General features: G+C 51.0%; 1 protein-coding gene and 1 long non-coding RNA gene across 2 annotated transcripts in view; one reads left to right on the top strand and one right to left on the bottom strand.

Moving 5' to 3' along the window:
- The window catches only part of LOC310851803, a 153057-nt gene that overhangs the window by 114037 nt on the left and 22071 nt on the right, over positions 1–16949 (bottom strand). The window lies entirely within an intron of this gene.
- LOC310851476 (uncharacterized protein) overlaps positions 1–16949 on the top strand; it is a 57980-nt gene that overhangs the window by 22797 nt on the left and 18234 nt on the right. The window contains exons 4-6 of the mRNA XM_083753951.1: positions 2664–2724; positions 7111–7241; positions 8877–8996. Coding sequence (XP_083610077.1) covers positions 2664–2724; positions 7111–7241; positions 8877–8996 — 312 coding nt within the window. The remainder of the gene's footprint in view (positions 1–2663; positions 2725–7110; positions 7242–8876; positions 8997–16949) is intronic.

Below are 16949 nucleotides of genomic sequence, written 5' to 3'. Positions count from 1 at the left end.
GTCACCTTCAAAGGTAGCCACATAGAGCGTATTGCAGTAGTCCAAGTGAGAGATAACCAGAGCATGCACCACTCTGGCGAGACAGTCTGTGGGCAGATAAGGGTCTCAGCCTGCATACCAAATGGAGCTGATAAACAGCTGCCCTGGACACAGAATTGACCTGCGCCTCCATGGACACCTGTGAGTCCAAAATGACTCCCAGGCTGCGCACCTGGTCCTTCAGGGGCACAGTTACCCCATTCAGGACCAGGGAGTCCTCCACACCCGCCCGCCTCCTGTCCCCCAGAAACAGTACTTCTGTCTTGTCAGGATTCAACCTCAATCTGTTAGCCGCCATCCATCCTCCAACCGCCTCCAGGCACTCACACAGGACCTTCACTCCCTTCACTGGTTCCGATTTGAAAGAGAGGTAGAGCTGGGTATCATCCGCATATTGATGAACACCCAGCCTAAACCCCCTGATGATCTCTCCCAGCGGCTTCATATAGATGTTAAAAAGCATGGGGGAGAGGACGGAACCCTGAGGCACCCCACGAGTGAGAGCCCAGGGGTCTGAACACTCACCCCCCACCACCACTTTCTGGACACGGCCCAGGAGGAAGGAGCGGAACCACTGTATGGCAGTGCCCCCAGCTCCCAGCCCCTCTAGACGGTCCAGAAGGATGTTATGGTCGATGGTGTCAAAGGCCGCTGAGAGATCCAGCAGAACTAGGAAACACTTGTGTAGTGGCAAATTCAGAAGCGGAGGGTCCCATGGCCCCTCACAGCCATGTCCCTTCTACGATTAGACAGCTTTTTAAGACTGTACAATAAACTTACAGTTATGCAATCATAATAATCAGCCAAAGAAGGACAGAAAAATTGTTCCCCCCCCTCCTTTTGTAATCTTTAAACTGTTAATAAATATTATTTTTAAATAATAATAATAATCAGCAACACCTTGCAACCAGCGTTCAAAACTCCCGTTGTTCTAGGCGCATTTAGCGACAGGGAATTTAATGAGCGCGAGCAGTTTTTGAGCTCTGAGCTCAGCAGTGCGCCTAAGATTTCAAATTAAAACTGCAGAGCGGAAGAAAAGGAGGACCTTTTTCTGCCTCCCTACTTCCAGCTACTCTCTGAAGACTGGAGAGGAGACCTTCATAAGCATTTTTTGGGGGGTGGGCAGGGGAAGAACCACTAGACCATGTGAAAAATGAACATAATCTTTTAGCTGCAGTTCATTCATTTTCAGCACTGTATTCCTGTTATTAAAAAAAGCCCATCTAGACATTCCGTTGTGCCCATAACCTAGGTTTAAGGTGCCATTTAGCTCCTAGCTTTTAGGTGGTGCTGTGGGTTAAACCACAGAGCCTAGGGTTTGCCGATCAGAAGGTCGGCGGTTCGAATCCCCGCGACGGGGTGAGCTCCCGTTGCTCGGTCCCTGCTCCTGCCAACCTAGCAGTTCGAAAGGACGTCAAAGTGCAAGTAGATAAATAGGTACCACTCTGGCGGGAAGGTAAACGGCGTTTCTGTGCGCTGCTCTGGTTCGCCAGAAGCGGCTTAGTCATGCTGGCCACATGACCAGCTGTACGCCGGCCCCCTCGGCCAATAAAGCGAGATGAGCGCCACAACTCCAGAGTCGGCCACGACTGGACCTAATGGTCAGGGGCCCCTTTACCTTTACCTTCATATCTCAGTTTCAAACACTGCTAGCAATGATCAGTTTCAGCTAGTTCTACTATTTTCTGTGCATGTACTTGGCAGGTGATTTGGAGTGCTCAGATATCTTCTTTCCAAGTGACCTAAGCTGTGTTTGCTGTGAAGTTTCATTGTTATCTAATAGAACCTGTCTCTTGAAACAGAAGCACCTTGTGTTTCAGTGCTCCTAAATGCTTACCTTTGGAGCAGACCTCTGGGAAATTTGACTTCTTGTTTTGACCCATAAAAAGGGACGCGGGTGGCGCTGTGGGTAAATGCCTCAGCGCCTAGGGCTTGCCGATCGAAAGGTCGGCGGTTCGAATCCCCGCGGCGGGGTGCGCTCCCGTTGCTCAGTCCCAGCGCCTGCCAACCTAGCAGTTCGAAAGCACCCTCGGGTGCAAATAGATAAATAGGGACCGCTTTCTAGCGGGAAGGTAAACAGCGTTTCCGTGTGCAGCTCTGGCTCGCCAGAGCAGCGATGTCACACTGGCCACGTGACCCGGAAGTGTCTTTGGACAGCGCTGGCCCCTGGCCTCTTGAGTGAGATGGGCGCACAACCCCAGAGTCTGTCAAGACTGGCCCGTACGGGCAAGGGTACCTTTACCTTTACCTTTAGACCCATAAATCCTTGTGCAGCTCAGGACCCCAATACCTCAAGGAGCCCAATGCTTCTCCCCCTAGGAACTGTCCCAGACCCTGCAATTATCATCTGAGGCCCTTCTTCATGAGAAGTTCGGAGGGTGGCATCACCGGAAAGGGCCTTTTCCCCTGCTTGTGGAAAGCTCTCTCTCTCACACAGAGACTCACATGGCGTCATCAGCGCGCTAGGCAAAATCACTTCTTTTCTGCCAGGCCTGTGACTTTTAATTATCTGGATTGTCTTTTAGATTTATAAATTTATTAGATCGTAATGGTGATGATTATCATCGCTCTGCCCTGGGCTGAATTTGCAACGCTCACATAAACTCCCCTCGTGTTTCTTGCAGCCATTTGCCGGCCGGGTTGTCACGAAACGCATGGGACCTGTGATGAGCCTGGAGAATGCAAGTATGTACAGCTGAGTGTGGATGAATGGCGCAGCTTACCGGAAAAAATAAGAAATCGAGATAACAAACTTTTTATTAAAAAAAGAATGGAAATGGTTTATTGAATATTTGCAGACAAATTGTAAAACAGATAAGAACATTGGCAGGATTATTGTACTAACCTGCAGTTTCGCAAGAGTATATATTTAAAGCAGATGAATAAATGAACAAATTGAGTTAGTTTGGATATGCAGAAGAAATTAAAAATAAATTTAAGGATACGCAGAAAGAGGGGGAAGGAACTCAAGTTTTGAAATGTTAAAATGGCTGAAAAATTACTGAAATGTATAAACCTGAAAATCGTAAAAAAAGAAGAAGAAGTGATCTACAGATGAAGGGCGGTATAGAAATTTAATAAAAAATAATAATACAAATCCTGCGTTGTAGATCGTATTGGCCACAAACCAAGAACAAGAATTCAGCTGGGGAAGGAGTGATTAAAAAGAGAGGCTTTCAAAAGCACAGAACAGGAGGTGCCTGTCTCACGGGGACAGAGTTCTCTAATGTGGGTGACACCACAGTGAAGGCCCTGCTCCCACTGGCTACGTGGCACTGCCAGGCTGGCACCCTCAGCTGAGCTCAGGCACCAGGTGGGACTATTGAGGAGAGGGCAAGGTGGTCTCTCAAAATAACCTGGTCCTGAGTTGTTTTTATAGACGAAAGAGAAGACTTTAGACTTGGCCCATTAGGACAGGGGCAGCCCGTGCCATTCCTTTCAAAAACGGCTACCTATGAATTTAAGTTGTCAGTCCCTTCAGAATTTCCCACATGTTTCTGGACACAACACTACGATCCCACTTTAAACAGTCATGCCTTCCTTCCCCTGAATAATTTTGGGAGCGGTAGTTTGATAAGGGTGCTGAGAATTGCCGGGAGACCCCTATTCCCTTCACAGAGCTATGGTTCCCAGGGTGGTTCAACACACCCTGGGAACAGTAGTAGCGATGGCTTCCCCCTTCCAAAGAATTATGGGACTTGTAGTTTGTCAAGGGCGCTGAGAGTTGCCAGGAGGCCCCAATTCCCCTCACGGACCCACGGCTCCCAGAGTGGTTTAACCACCAACCAAAAATAACCGCTCTTTCCCACAGTACTCTGGGAATTGCGGCACTGTGAGAGGAATAGAGGGGGTCTGCTAACATCTCTCAGCTCCCTTAACCAACTACACTTCCCAGCATTCTTTGGGAGAAGCCATGTGTGTTTAAAGTGGTATCGTAGTGCTTTAAATAAGGGACGCGGGTGGCGCTGTGGGTTAAACCACAGAGCCCAGGACTTGCCGATCGGAAGGTTGGCGGTCCGAATCCCCACAATAGGGTGAGCTCCCATTGCTCAGTCCCAGATCCTGCCAACCTAGCAGTTCGAAAGCACATCAAAGTGCAAGTAGATAAATAGGTACCACTCTGGTGGGAAGGTAAACGGCGTTTCCATGCGCTGCTCTGGTTTGCCAGAAGCGGCTTAGTCATGCTGGCCACATGACCCGGAAGCTGTGCGCCGGCTCCCTCAGCCAATAAATTGAGATGAGCACCGCAACCCCAGAGTCGGTCACGATTGGACCTAATGGTCAGGGGTCCCGTTACCTTAGTGCTTTAAATGTGTCGTGTGGATGTAGCCTGTTGAAATCAGGGGCCATTAATTTCAGTGGGTTTTCTCTGTGTAAAATTGGATTGCACAGCCCTGCGATGTGCATAATGTTTGGGATCTGTGTTACCTCTCCCCCTTTCCCTGCTTCCCAAATTCTCCCCTCGCCACCAAGCAGCCAATTTCCTGGCCGGGCCCGGCAGCTCCCCTCCAACGCCGGGGCAATGGCCTAGGACAGGAAACAGCCAGCCAAGCCCCGCTGGAAGAAGGACGTTCTGGGTCCTGGCCAGGAAAAATGATGTCACCCTTGGATCCCAGGGCCGATAAGGATGGGGTGCGGCACGGATTGCGGTTATGAGGAGGCTCAGCCCCTGATTGGGAAGGCTGGGCAGGGGCCAGGATCTTGACCGGCCGCCCAGCGCGATGGCCCCGGTGGGGCAAGAAGGCTTTTTTGGCAAGCTGGGGGGGGGGGGAGCCAAGCCGAGCAACGGCTGCGTCAAAGATAGCTAAATGGGGTTTCCGTGGAACGCAGAAAGTTCCCGATGCCGCATTTACACATAGCTGTCAACGTTTCCCTTTTTTAAGGGAAATTCCCTTATTCCGAATAGGTTTCCTCGCAAGAAAAGGGAAAAGTTGACAGCTATGCATATACACCATCCGTTTCCAAGCGCTGTGACCCTCCTCTAGACAGCCACGCCTTCCCCCAGGGGATCCTGGGAGTTGTATTTGTTCAGGGTGCTGAGTTAGGAGACCCGTGTTCACCCACACACAGAAAGAGAGCTACAATTCCCAGAGTTCCCTGGGAAGAAGGATTGGTAATAATAATAATAATAATAATAATAATAATAATAATAATAATATATTTATTATTTATACCCCGCCCATCTGGCTGAGTTGTCAAACCGCTCTGGGAATTATAGCTTTGTGAGGGGAATGGGGTGTGTATGTGTCTCCTAACACCTCTCAGCGCCCTGGACAGGCGATGGCCCTCACAATTCTTTAGGGTGTTGTCGCTGTTCTGCATTGGCGTAGGAGGTAGAAGTCCCGCCATGTTTCTTGGAAAGAGTCTGATTTTTCCTACCACCCTTTTGAAGGCGTCTTAGCTAGTGCCCATCACCGTGTTGTGGCGGTGAGTCCCAGAGGTTAACACCACGCCTGTTCATTGTGTAACTCCAGTGTCATTGTCAGTGTCAGTGTCATTGTGTAACTCCAATGACTTCTAGAGTTAGGAAAAGGGGAGGAAGAAACGTCTCTGTCTCTCCTCCTCTCTGTGCAATTCCTTAATACGATAAGTATCTGCCATTTCTTCCCCTGTTCCACATGGCATGTGTTGTTGTTGTTGTTAATTATACAGTGGTACCTCTGGTTGCGAACGGGATCTGTTCCGGAGGCCGCAGCAGTGCATCTGCGCATGCGCGTGACGTCATTTTGCGCGTCTGCACATGCGTGAGCGGCGAAACCCAGAAGTAACCCTTTCCGGTACTTCTGGGTCGCCACGGGGCGTAACCTGAAAGAACGTAACTAGAAGCAAACATAACATGGGGTATGACTGTATAGGAATTTGCTGACATGCTCTGTAATTTGTATATTTGTTTCCCCACAGTGCTCTGTATTTTTATGTTTCGAATGTTTGTTGTAAGCTGCTTTGGGCACAGCTGCCCAAAAGCAGTAAACTCTTTTATTATTAATTAATGCCATCACTGCATGATGAGGACAATAGAACAGTCCCTTGCCCTGAGGCACTTACAGTCTAAAATTTGACACGGGGAAGACCGCAGATGGAAGGGGTGCGAAACTGAGGCAGATGTAAACGAGGAATAATAATAAGAATTTATTATTTATACTCTGCCTATCTGGCTGGGTTTCCCCAGCCACTCTGGGCAGCTTCCAACAAAATATTAAAATACAACGGTCTGTTAAACATTAAAGGCTTCCCTAAACAGGGCTGCCTTCAGATGCCTTTGGAAAGTCTGGTAGTTGTTTTTCTAGAACATAGCTGTCTATTCGGTTGCCTGTGCCAGAGGACTTAACTCAAAACAGTAGATTCTGAGGGACTTGGAGGGAGGGAGAGAGAGAGAGAGAGAGGGAGAGAGAGACAGAGAGAGAGAGAGAGAGGGAGAGAGGGAGAAATGGCATCAGCCAGTCCATTCTGGGAGGCAGTTCCTAGGGCTTGCCGATCAGAAGGTCGGTGGTTCGAATCCCCCACGTGAAAGTGCAAGTAGATAAATAGGTACCACTCTGGCGGGAAGGTAAACGGTGTTTCCGTGCACTGCTCTGGTTCGCCAGAAGCGGCTTTGTCATGCTGGCCACATGACCCGGAAGCTGTACGCCGGCTCCCTCGGCCAATAAAGCGAGATGAGCGCCGCAGCCCCAGAGTCGGTCACGACTGGACCTAACGGTCAGGGGTCCCTTCACCTTTACAGTGGTATCCCAGAAATAGTGCTTCAGGTTAAGAACTTTGCTTCAGGATGAGAACAGAAATTGTGCTCTGGTGGCACGGCAGCAGCAGGAGGCCCCATTAGCTAAAGTGGTCTTCTTGTTAAAAACAGTTTCAGGTTAAGTACGGACGTCCAGAACGAATTAAGTACTTAACCCGAGGTACCACTGTATTTTTAAAAAAAGATGCTCTCAGGCGAGACTAGTATTATACATTTAAAACGATGAAGCCAGTAACTGCGTGACAAGGCCATCTCGAGCTGGCTGGTTGGCTCACATCTCCCGCTCATAACCACTGTGCTGCACCAGCTCTGAGCTTTCCCCTTCCTCCTCCCAGGTGCCACTACGGGTGGACCGGTCAACTCTGCGACGAGTGCATTCTTTTCCCAGGCTGCGTTCACGGCAGCTGCACCGAGCCTTGGAAGTGCGACTGCGAGACCAACTGGGGGGGCATCCTCTGTGACAAAGGTGAGGCCCCCCCCCCCACTTGGAGCATCCTCAGTAGAGGCTTGGCTTCCGCTGGAAATTGGCCAGTCTGGAATTTTCCCCAGGCTACTCTATGACTCAAGTTGAACCCAACCTCTGGGGTTCTTTGCCATTGCTTTTCATGTTCTACTGACAGGGTCCTTTGTTTTAAATTATTTTGTGTTGCACCTGGAAATTGGTCACTAAATTTGTCTCCAGTAAGCTAGGCGATGGTAAGCCAGAGAAGGGAACAGAGTCAGGCCCAAACAGGTAGATACATCCATCCATCCATCCATACATACATAATTTTATTTGAATGCCGCCTTTGCACAGTTCAAACCATGCTCAAGGCATCAAAAAATACGTAAAAACAACATAACAAAATTGGTCATAAACAATACATAAAAAATTAAACAAATACTCAACCAAACTGAACAATTTCCACATAAACCACAATAAGATCTATATTCTAAAGATACAAAAACCCCCAACAATAAATACTTCTAAGACCCAGAGAGGTCAAGATCCTGCAGCTTCTGCTCTGCGGCCACACATTGCGAAGTTTTTATTCCCACGGATAAGAGACTCGCCATTTTCTTCTCTTTAGTTTTTGCTAAACTAATTATGCAACACAGCAGCCAAACCATGACAATCCCTAGTGTGATGTACACCCAGATATGTGTGCGCCCTGAACCTGACACAGGTATATTAAGGAAGAATTGAAGCACTCAGTTGTCATTTTACTGATAAACAAGCTGGTACTCTCCAGCAAATCCTTCATAAATGTTATTGATAGCAAGGCTGCTGTCAGATATATAGAAGTGCCCTTCATACATGCCAATAGACTGGGGATACTTAGTACATCAAAGCACAATATGGGACACGGGTGGCGCTGAGGGTTAAATCACAGAGCCTAGGACTTGCCAGTCAGAAGGTCGGCAGTTCGAATCCCCACGACGGGGTGAGCTCCCGTTGCTCAGTCCCTGCTCCTGCCAACCTAGCAATTCGAAAGCACGTCAAAGTGCAAGTAGATAAATAGGTACTGCTCCAGCGGGAAGGTAAACGGTGTTTCCGTGCGCTGCTCTGGTTCGCCAGAAGCAGCTTAGTCATGCTGGCCACATGACCTGGAAGCTGTACGCCGGCTCCCTCGGCCAGTAAAGTGAGATGAGCGCCACAACCCCAGAGTCGGCCACGACTGGACCTAATGGTCAGGGGTCCCTTTACCTTTACAGAGATGATGATGATGATGATAATAATAATAATAATAATAATAATAATAATAATAATAATAATTTATTATTTATACCCCACCCATCTGGCTGGGTCTCCTCAGCCACTCTGGGCGGCTTCCAACAAAGATAAAAATACATTAAAATGTCACATATTAAAAACTTCCCTGAACAGGACTGCCTTCAAATGTCTCCTAAATGTCAAGTAGTTGTTTATTTCTTTGACATCTGATGGGAGGGCGTTCCACAGGGCGGGCGCCACCACCGAGAAGGCACTTTGCCTGGTTCCCTGTAGCTTTGCTTCTTGCAATGAGGGAACCGCCAGAAGGCCCTCGGCGCTGGACCTCATGATGGAAAGATGCAAACTCACTGGAACCAAGGAATCACCTGAGCTTTCCTCCCTGCCCAGATCTGAACTACTGCGGGTCTCACCGTCCGTGCAAAAACGGCGGCACTTGTGCAAACAACGAGCCGAACGAGTACGAGTGCCTTTGTCCTGATGGATTCCACGGCCGGAACTGCGAGGAAGGTGAGTGGCGACTCAAAATGTCGGGCAAGAAAAGCCCCTCCAGGACAGTTGCCTCCCAGGGTCTCTGCCATAATCCTTTGCAATGCTGTACAGTGTTCAGGGGAGGGACAACTATTTTGGTGTGCTACAGGTATAGTCCTCCCAATGCTTTGGAGTGCAACTCCCATTGGCCCGGTCTGGGATGATGTAGTCCATCTTCAGGGCACCTCATTGGCCACTTCCTTTCCCCCCACTTTTATATTGTTATTAATTGAAGTCCATGATATCATACACAATCTTAAATACACGTACAAAGAAAAGGTAATAGTGATGATGATGATGATGATAATAATAATAACAACCTTAAATAATTATACAGTCATATCTAGGGATGCGGGTGGCGCTATGAGTTAAACCACAGAGCCTAGGACTTGCTGATCAGAAGGTTGATGGTTCGAATCCCCGCAACGGGGTGAGCTCCTGTTGCTCAGTCCCTGCTCCTGCCAACCTAGCAGTTCGAAAGCACGTCAAAGTGCAAGTAGATAAATAGGTACCACTCCGGCGGGAAGGTAAACGGCGTTTCTGTGCGCTGCTCTGGTTCACCAGAAACGGCTTAGTCATGCTGGCCACATGACCCGGAAGCTGTACGCCGGCTCCCTCGGCCAGTAAAGCGAGATGAGAGTCGCAACCCCAGAGTTGGTCACGACTGGACCTAATGGTCAGGGGTCCCTTTACCTTTATCTTGGGTTACAGATACTTAAGGTTGCGTTTTTTCAGGTTACGGACTGCCGAAACCCAGAAGTACCGGAATGGGTTACCTCTGGGTTTTGGCGATTGCGCATGCGCAGAAGTGCTAAATCACACTTTGCGCATGCGCAGAAGAGCCGAATCGCAACCCGCGTGTGTGCAGACGCGCAGCTGTGGCTTGCTAACGCTGTGGCTTGCGAATGTGCATCCCGCACAGATCACGTTCGCAACCCAAGCGTCCACTGTACCGTTAAATATTGATTTAAACTTGTACTTTTACGTGCTCTTTTCTAACTAAACAAAAATAAACCAAAGTAGAATCAAATACACTAAACTAGCAAAGTGGTTGGCTGTCAGAGTTAAATACGAGTGGCAGGAGTCCCTACCCCCACTCAGCCAGTGAGCTAACTGAATGAGGTGCCCCCATTTGTTATAAAGCACATTTCTAATCTCCCCATCATCATAAAAGCCTCAGGGCAGGGATGCGATACAAATCGCACTTCCCAAAATATACGTACCACAAAACAATCAAAGTAACTAACAAAAGAGGATAAATACAGCAGAAATCTTAAAATTACCAAAGAAAAAAACAAACCTTGTAGAATATGCAGCTTACTTTCTGACTGAAATACTGGTACCTTGTTAGCACCCAAGGAAACAAAGTGACCAAACCGGGAGCTATATATAAACTTATTTCCAAATATACTAATGTCGTTTATTTATTTTTTATATCTTTCCTAAAACTCACATACCACTTGATTCTGTGAAAAAACCTCCACGCAACCTAGGAGTCACCTGACTTATAAGTAGGCCTAGAATGTTTATTTGACTAATCAGGTAATCATTTTAAAATTTCACCTTCTAAGAAATAAATATTTACCGCAAAAAGAGGTGCCCCCACTTCCTATCTATGCCATCTTCAGCTCTGTGGGGAAAGTTTGAGCTAGAAACATGGTACATAAAATATAATCTTGCAATGCATTCTACTTGGTGGGGTCGCTTGTATATCTGGGTTGTCCTTGGCTCCCAAAAAAGATGATTCATTTTTAGCTGCAGCCAGGAAGTGCCTTTGCATTTTGGTATGGGACAAAATCCCCTCCCCCCCCCCCCGTCTTGCTTCAGAAATGTTTTCTCAGCTGTGCGATGCGAGGGACTGCAAATCAGAAGCTGGTCTGTTGGCAGAGAACTGGGCGGAATGATAGTCTGGGCATGGAAAATGACTCCGCTCTTTGCTCCAGGAGGAGAGGCAGAGGTCATAAAGGGAGGAGGGTTCTTTTTCCAATCCAGGCTGAGAGAAGAGACCTGTGTCCCCCCCCGCCCATTTTGCACCAGCTCTGGAAATTGGGTGGGATACAGCGGTCAAATAGGGGCTTGGAGAAGCTGGGAGGGCTGGCTTCCTGAGCAACGTGCCTGCACTGGCAGAGGAAGACGAGTGTGGGGGGAGTGCATCGCCCCCAGTAGTGCAATCCTGGTGGGGTGCCATCGCGCCTGCCCCCCTGCCCGCTCTGGGTGCCACGCTCCTACAAGCGTCGTGCCACGCACCCAGGACACGTGCCACACCCCTGGGATGCGTGCCAGCCCCGCCCCTGCCTGCTCTGTGCCCCCCCCCAGTGCCGGAGCATGAAGCTTTGCCACTGCCTGCCTGATTGCCTTTGGCGAGGTGAGGATACAATACGATATGATCATCTTTATTGTCATTGTCCTATACAGAACAATCTACGTCAGACATTCAGAAACCAAAAAACCTGCTGTTATGTACTGAGTCGAATAGGATCCAAACTGCAGCAGTCTGATTGGTCCTAGAACAATAGGATTCAGAATGCAGCAGTCTGATTGGTCCTAGAACAATGCAGCAGTATGATTGGTTGGCAGGAACCACCCAATCATGCTCCAGATTGAAGTGAATCCACAACCTGATTGGTTTACAGTACAATTCCGGAATTAGCCAATCATGTGCAGCCCATTGTGTAAATAATGTATATAAGGCAGATACTTTGAGGGGACATTCATTCATTCCTCCTCACCACTATGAGCTGAATAAAGAGCATGAAATCACTTTGCGACTCCGAGTATATTTCACTGGCGACGAAGGTGGGATCCCGCTGAGCTGACTGCCACACACAGCACCGCAGCACCGCCACCTGCCGCACTGCTGCCTCGCAGCGTGTATCCAGGCTTCAGCTCCGGGACACAAGGAACTCAGAATGGCAACTGACAGCAGCTTCTCGCCGTTCAACCCAGCATCTGGAGACTGGGAAGCGTACGCCTCCCGTTTCACCTTCCTCCTAGAAGCCAAAGGGGTCACCGATGATGAAGACGCCAAGAAGAGGGCAATATTCTTCAGCGTCTGCGGAGAGGAGACATTTGAAATCGCCCGGGCTCTCCTTGCGCCTGAAGACGTGGCTACTGTTCCATACAAAACAATAATGGAACAGCTGAAGGGGCACTTTTCGCCACAGCCCTCAGTGGTGGCTCGTCGAAATGCCTTCTACGCAAAGCGGCAAGCCCCTGGGGAAACCATAACTGGGTTTGTGACCTCTCTCCGCCAAGCCGCCCGGTTCTGCAACTTCTCAGAGCTGGAGAACATGCTTCATGACCGCCTCGTCGGTGGCCTGAGGGATGAGAGGCTGCAACGACGCCTCTATGCTAAGAAGAACCTAACGTTCCAGGTCGCTCTGGAGGAGGCCCTGGCAACGGAAGCTGCCGAGAGGTCGACACAAGAGGCACGGCCGAGCCAGCCGTCCCAACCGAGGGTCCACCATGAAGACCTCACCGACGACTCAGGATCTGACAGGGAGGAGGTGCACCGAGTACAGCAGCGCACTCAAGCAGCCCACATACCACAGCTGCCTCGACGAGAAGGAGGGAACTGCGCAAGCTGTGGAGAAAGTCATGAGAGGAGGACCTGCCGTTTCCGCAATGCAGAGTGCAGACAGTGCAGAAAATCGGGACACATCGCCCGGGTGTGTTGGGCTCGGCCCACCCGACGCCAGGCATCAGACGACCAATCCAAGAGCCCCAGGTCCCGGGGCCCAACGCACCAAGGCAACTCGACGGAGCTCACGGACTTCCAGGTATACCAGTTGCCCCACCCCAACATAGAGAAAATTTATGTAGAGGTACAGATAGAGGGGGCCCCATGCCGCATGGAGCTTGACACGGGTTCAACTCTATCCATAATCTCGGCAAGGACCTTAAGGAAACTGTGTCCTACTGGGGGTCCCAAACTCAGGCCGGCCCCATTCACCCTCCGGGACTTCCAGAAACGTAAGGTCCCCACAATGGGGGTGGGGACCTTCAGGGTGCAATACCGAGGGCGGACGCGGCAACTAGACTTGCTTGTGGTCAAGGGCCCCTACATTAGCTTACTGGGATTGGCATGGTTTGGACCACTGGGGCTAGCTGTCACCGGGGTGAACCACACTAGCTTACAAGTGGACGTGGACGCCATATGCAAGGAATTTCCGGGGGTTTTCGATGGGAAATTGGGACAGTATACGGGCCCCCCCATTGCTCTACAGCTTGACCCCGCAGTACGACCGGTCAGGCTCAAGGCCCGCCGGGTCCCGTTCGCTCTGAAACCCCGTATAGACGAGGAATTGGACCGGCTCATGGAGCAAGGAGTGCTGGAACCGGTACCTAATGCCCCCTGGGAAACCCCAATCGTCACACCTGTCAAGCCTAATGGTTCAGTCCGCATCTGCGCAGACTACAAATGTACCATAAACAAGGCCCTCACGGCCCATGCATACCCAGTGCCAGTGGTCAGCCATGTCCTTGCCACCCTGGCTGGGTCGAAAATTTTTGGCAAGCTGGACTTGGCCCAAGCATATCAACAGCTGCCAGTAGATGAGGCAACAGCAGAGGCACAGACGATTGTGACGCACAGAGGAGCATTCAGGGTAAAGCGGCTGCAATTCGGTGTCAGCGTGGCACCAGGCATATTCCAGAATCTAATGGACTCTCTCCTTAAAGGGATTCCTGGCGTCACCCCCTTCTTCGATGATGTGTTGATTGCCGGGCCCACACCAGAGGAGTTTGAGGACCGCCTCCGCACCGTTCTGCACCGTTTCCAGACAGCGGGTCTCAAGGTAAAGCGGGAAAAATGTCTACTAGGAGTGCCCCAGGTGGACTTTCTGGGATTCATGGTGGACGCAGAAGGGGTCCACCCGACTGGGGACAAGGTACGGGCCATTTGTGATGCCCCAGCGCCCAAAAACAAGACTGAACTTCAGGCCTTCTTGGGACTATTGAACTTTTACCATTCCTTCCTTCCCCACAAGGCGGCGGTAGCGGAGCCCCTACACAGACTCCTGGACAAGCGGGCCCCTTGGGTGTGGGGCCAGCGCCAGGAGGCCGCATTCCAGGCAGTCAAGGACTTGCTTGTCTCAAACTCGGTCTTGGCACACTTCGACGAGAGGCTGCCGGTGGTGCTAGCATGCGACGCCTCACCCTATGGCATTGGCGCTGTCCTGGGACACCAACTCCCAGATGGAAGAGAGGTACCGGTGGCATACTTTTCCCAGACACTCAACGCAACCGAGCGGAACTACTCACAAATCGACAAGGAGGGCCTGGCAATCGTGAAGGGAGTAAAAAAATTCCATGATTTCTTGTACGGGCGGCCCTTCACCGTGGTGACTGACCACAAACCGTTGCTTGGCTTGTTTGCCCCCGAAAAGCAGACCCCCCAAGTGCTGTCTCCTCGTGTCCTCAGGTGGTCAATTTTCCTTGCCAGCTACCAGTATGCACTGATTCACCGCCCTGGGAAGGCGATGGGCCATGCGGACGCCCTCAGCAGGCTACCACTACCAGAAACAGGCCCCGACCCGGCACCTGCACAAGAGGTTATGAGCCTGGAGCTGCTTCCCGACCGCCCCATTCAGGCACAAGAAGTTGCACACCATTCCAAGAAAGATAGGGTCATCTCCCGGGTCCTGGACTGGGTGTGGAGGGGATGGCCCAACAGCAGCCCCGGGCCAGAATTCGCCAGCTACACAACCCGCAAACATGAACTGTCGGCCCACAAGGGGTGCCTGTTATGGGGAAGCAGGGTCGTTGTTCCCCAGCCCCTCCGCAAAAGGGTCCTCACAGCCCTACACGAGACACACCCAGGGGTAGTAAGAATGAAGGCCCTTGCCAGGAGTTATGTGTGGTGGCCGGGGATTGACGGAGAGATAGAGGCCTGGGTCAAACACTGCCAGGCCTGCCAAGAATCCCGCCCAGATCCCCCAAGGGCCCCAGTCCAGTCCTGGGAGTCCGCCCGAGCACCATGGTCACGCCTGCATGTGGACTTCGCTGGCCCCTTTCAGGGGAAAACATTCTTCATAGTGGTGGACTCCTACACCAAATGGCTGGAAGTCGCACTGGTACCGTCCACTTCTACATCCGCAGCCATCCGGGTACTACGCAGGCTGTTTGCAACCCACGGGCTCCCTGACACTCTTGTCTCAGACAACGGGACTGCATTTACGTCAGGAGAATTCCAAACCTTCACAGCGCAGAACGCCATCCGCCACATCCGTTCGGCGCCATTCCACCCTGCCACCAATGGCCAAGCAGAACGCATGGTGCGGACCACCAAGGACACCCTTCGCCGCATGACGCAAGGGGATTGGGAGTACCGCCTTGCCACATTCCTTCTAGCACAGCACAGCACCCCCAGCTCAACGACTGGCCGGAGCCCCGCTGAACTACTAATGGGTCGGCGCCTTGCAATCAGATTGGACCGCCTTCACCCCGATAGAGCTCAGGATGAGGTAGTGGTGGGGGAAGGCGGGAACCCCCGGACCTTCGAGGCCCAGGACCCAGTGTACGCAAAGAATTTTGGGGCAGGCCCTGCATGGGTACCTGCCACAGTCACCAGGGTCACTGGCCCCGTGTCGTACGAGGTGCTAACGGATGGGGGGCAATGCTGGCGCCGCCACTGTGACCAGATACGGCGACGATTCCCGGGAGAAAACCAGGAGGAGGAGGACAGGTCAGAGGAGTCCCAGGGGAACAGTGGGGCAGTGAGGCCCATAGAGCAGCAGGGGCCAGCAGGAGAGGCAGAACCAGTAAATACAGAGAGGTCCCGGGACGCTGAAAGGACACCGGAACCAGAACCACGACTGAGCGAGCCGGTGGCGCCAGACCAAACAGCCCCATCACAGCCAGCATCCTTGGAACACGAGCCAGAACCTGAACCCCGGACCAGGGAACACCCCAGGCCGCAACGCACACGTAGGCCACCAGCGTACCTTGAGGACTATGAATGCGACCTCCCGGGCAGGACTGGAACTTAGAGGGGAGGGGTGTTATGTACTGAGTCGAATAGGATCCAAACTGCAGCAGTCTGATTGGTCCTAGAACAATAGGATTCAGAATGCAGCAGTCTGATTGGTCCTAGAACAATGCAGCAGTATGATTGGTTGGCAGGAACCACCCAATCATGCTCCAGATTGAAGTGAATCCACAACCTGATTGGTTTACAGTACAATTCCGGAATTAGCCAATCATGTGCAGCCCATTGTGTAAATAATGTATATAAGGCAGATACTTTGAGGGGACATTCATTCATTCCTCCTCACCACTATGAGCTGAATAAAGAGCATGAAATCACTTTGCGACTCCGAGTATATTTCACCTGCTATTCCCATGTATCCCAGCCTGGTTAGCCCCCTAAAAACTCTTATACCCCATAATTGAATACAATATACTCCCACAGATACTACCTTAAAGGTAAAGGGACCCCTGACCATTAGGTCCAGTTGTGACCGACTCTGGGGTTGTGGCGCTCATCTTGCTTTATTGGCTGAGGGAGCCGGCGTACAGCTTCCGGGTCATGTGGCCAGCATGACTAAGCCACTTCTGGCGAACCAGAGCAGCGCACGAAAACGCCGCTTACCTTCCCGCCGGAGCGGTACCTATTTATCTACTTGCACTTTGACATGCTTTCGAACTGCTAGGTGGGCAGGAGCAGGGACCGAACAACGGGAGCTCACCCTGTCACAGGGAATCGAACCGCCGACCTTTTGATCGGCAAGTCCTAGGCTCTGTGGTTTAACCCACAGCGCCACCCGCGTCCCAGAGACTACCTTACACTGTGTTTAAAACCGAAATCACACTTGAATAGAAACTGTTTCTCAGGTGGCTTCTCAGGATAATTTCCAGGCGAACAGAGGAACTTAGTGAGAGTGGGGTCTTTTTTTTCCTTTTAATGCCCAACCCATGGCGGCCGTAAGCCTG

Source organism: Podarcis gaigeae (assembly GCF_964106915.1).
Source record: "Podarcis gaigeae genome assembly, chromosome: 8".
Lineage (NCBI taxonomy): Eukaryota > Metazoa > Chordata > Lepidosauria > Squamata > Lacertidae > Podarcis > Podarcis gaigeae.
The sequence above is the reverse complement of the archived record's forward strand: the minus strand, read 5'-3'. Positions and strand labels throughout refer to the sequence as shown.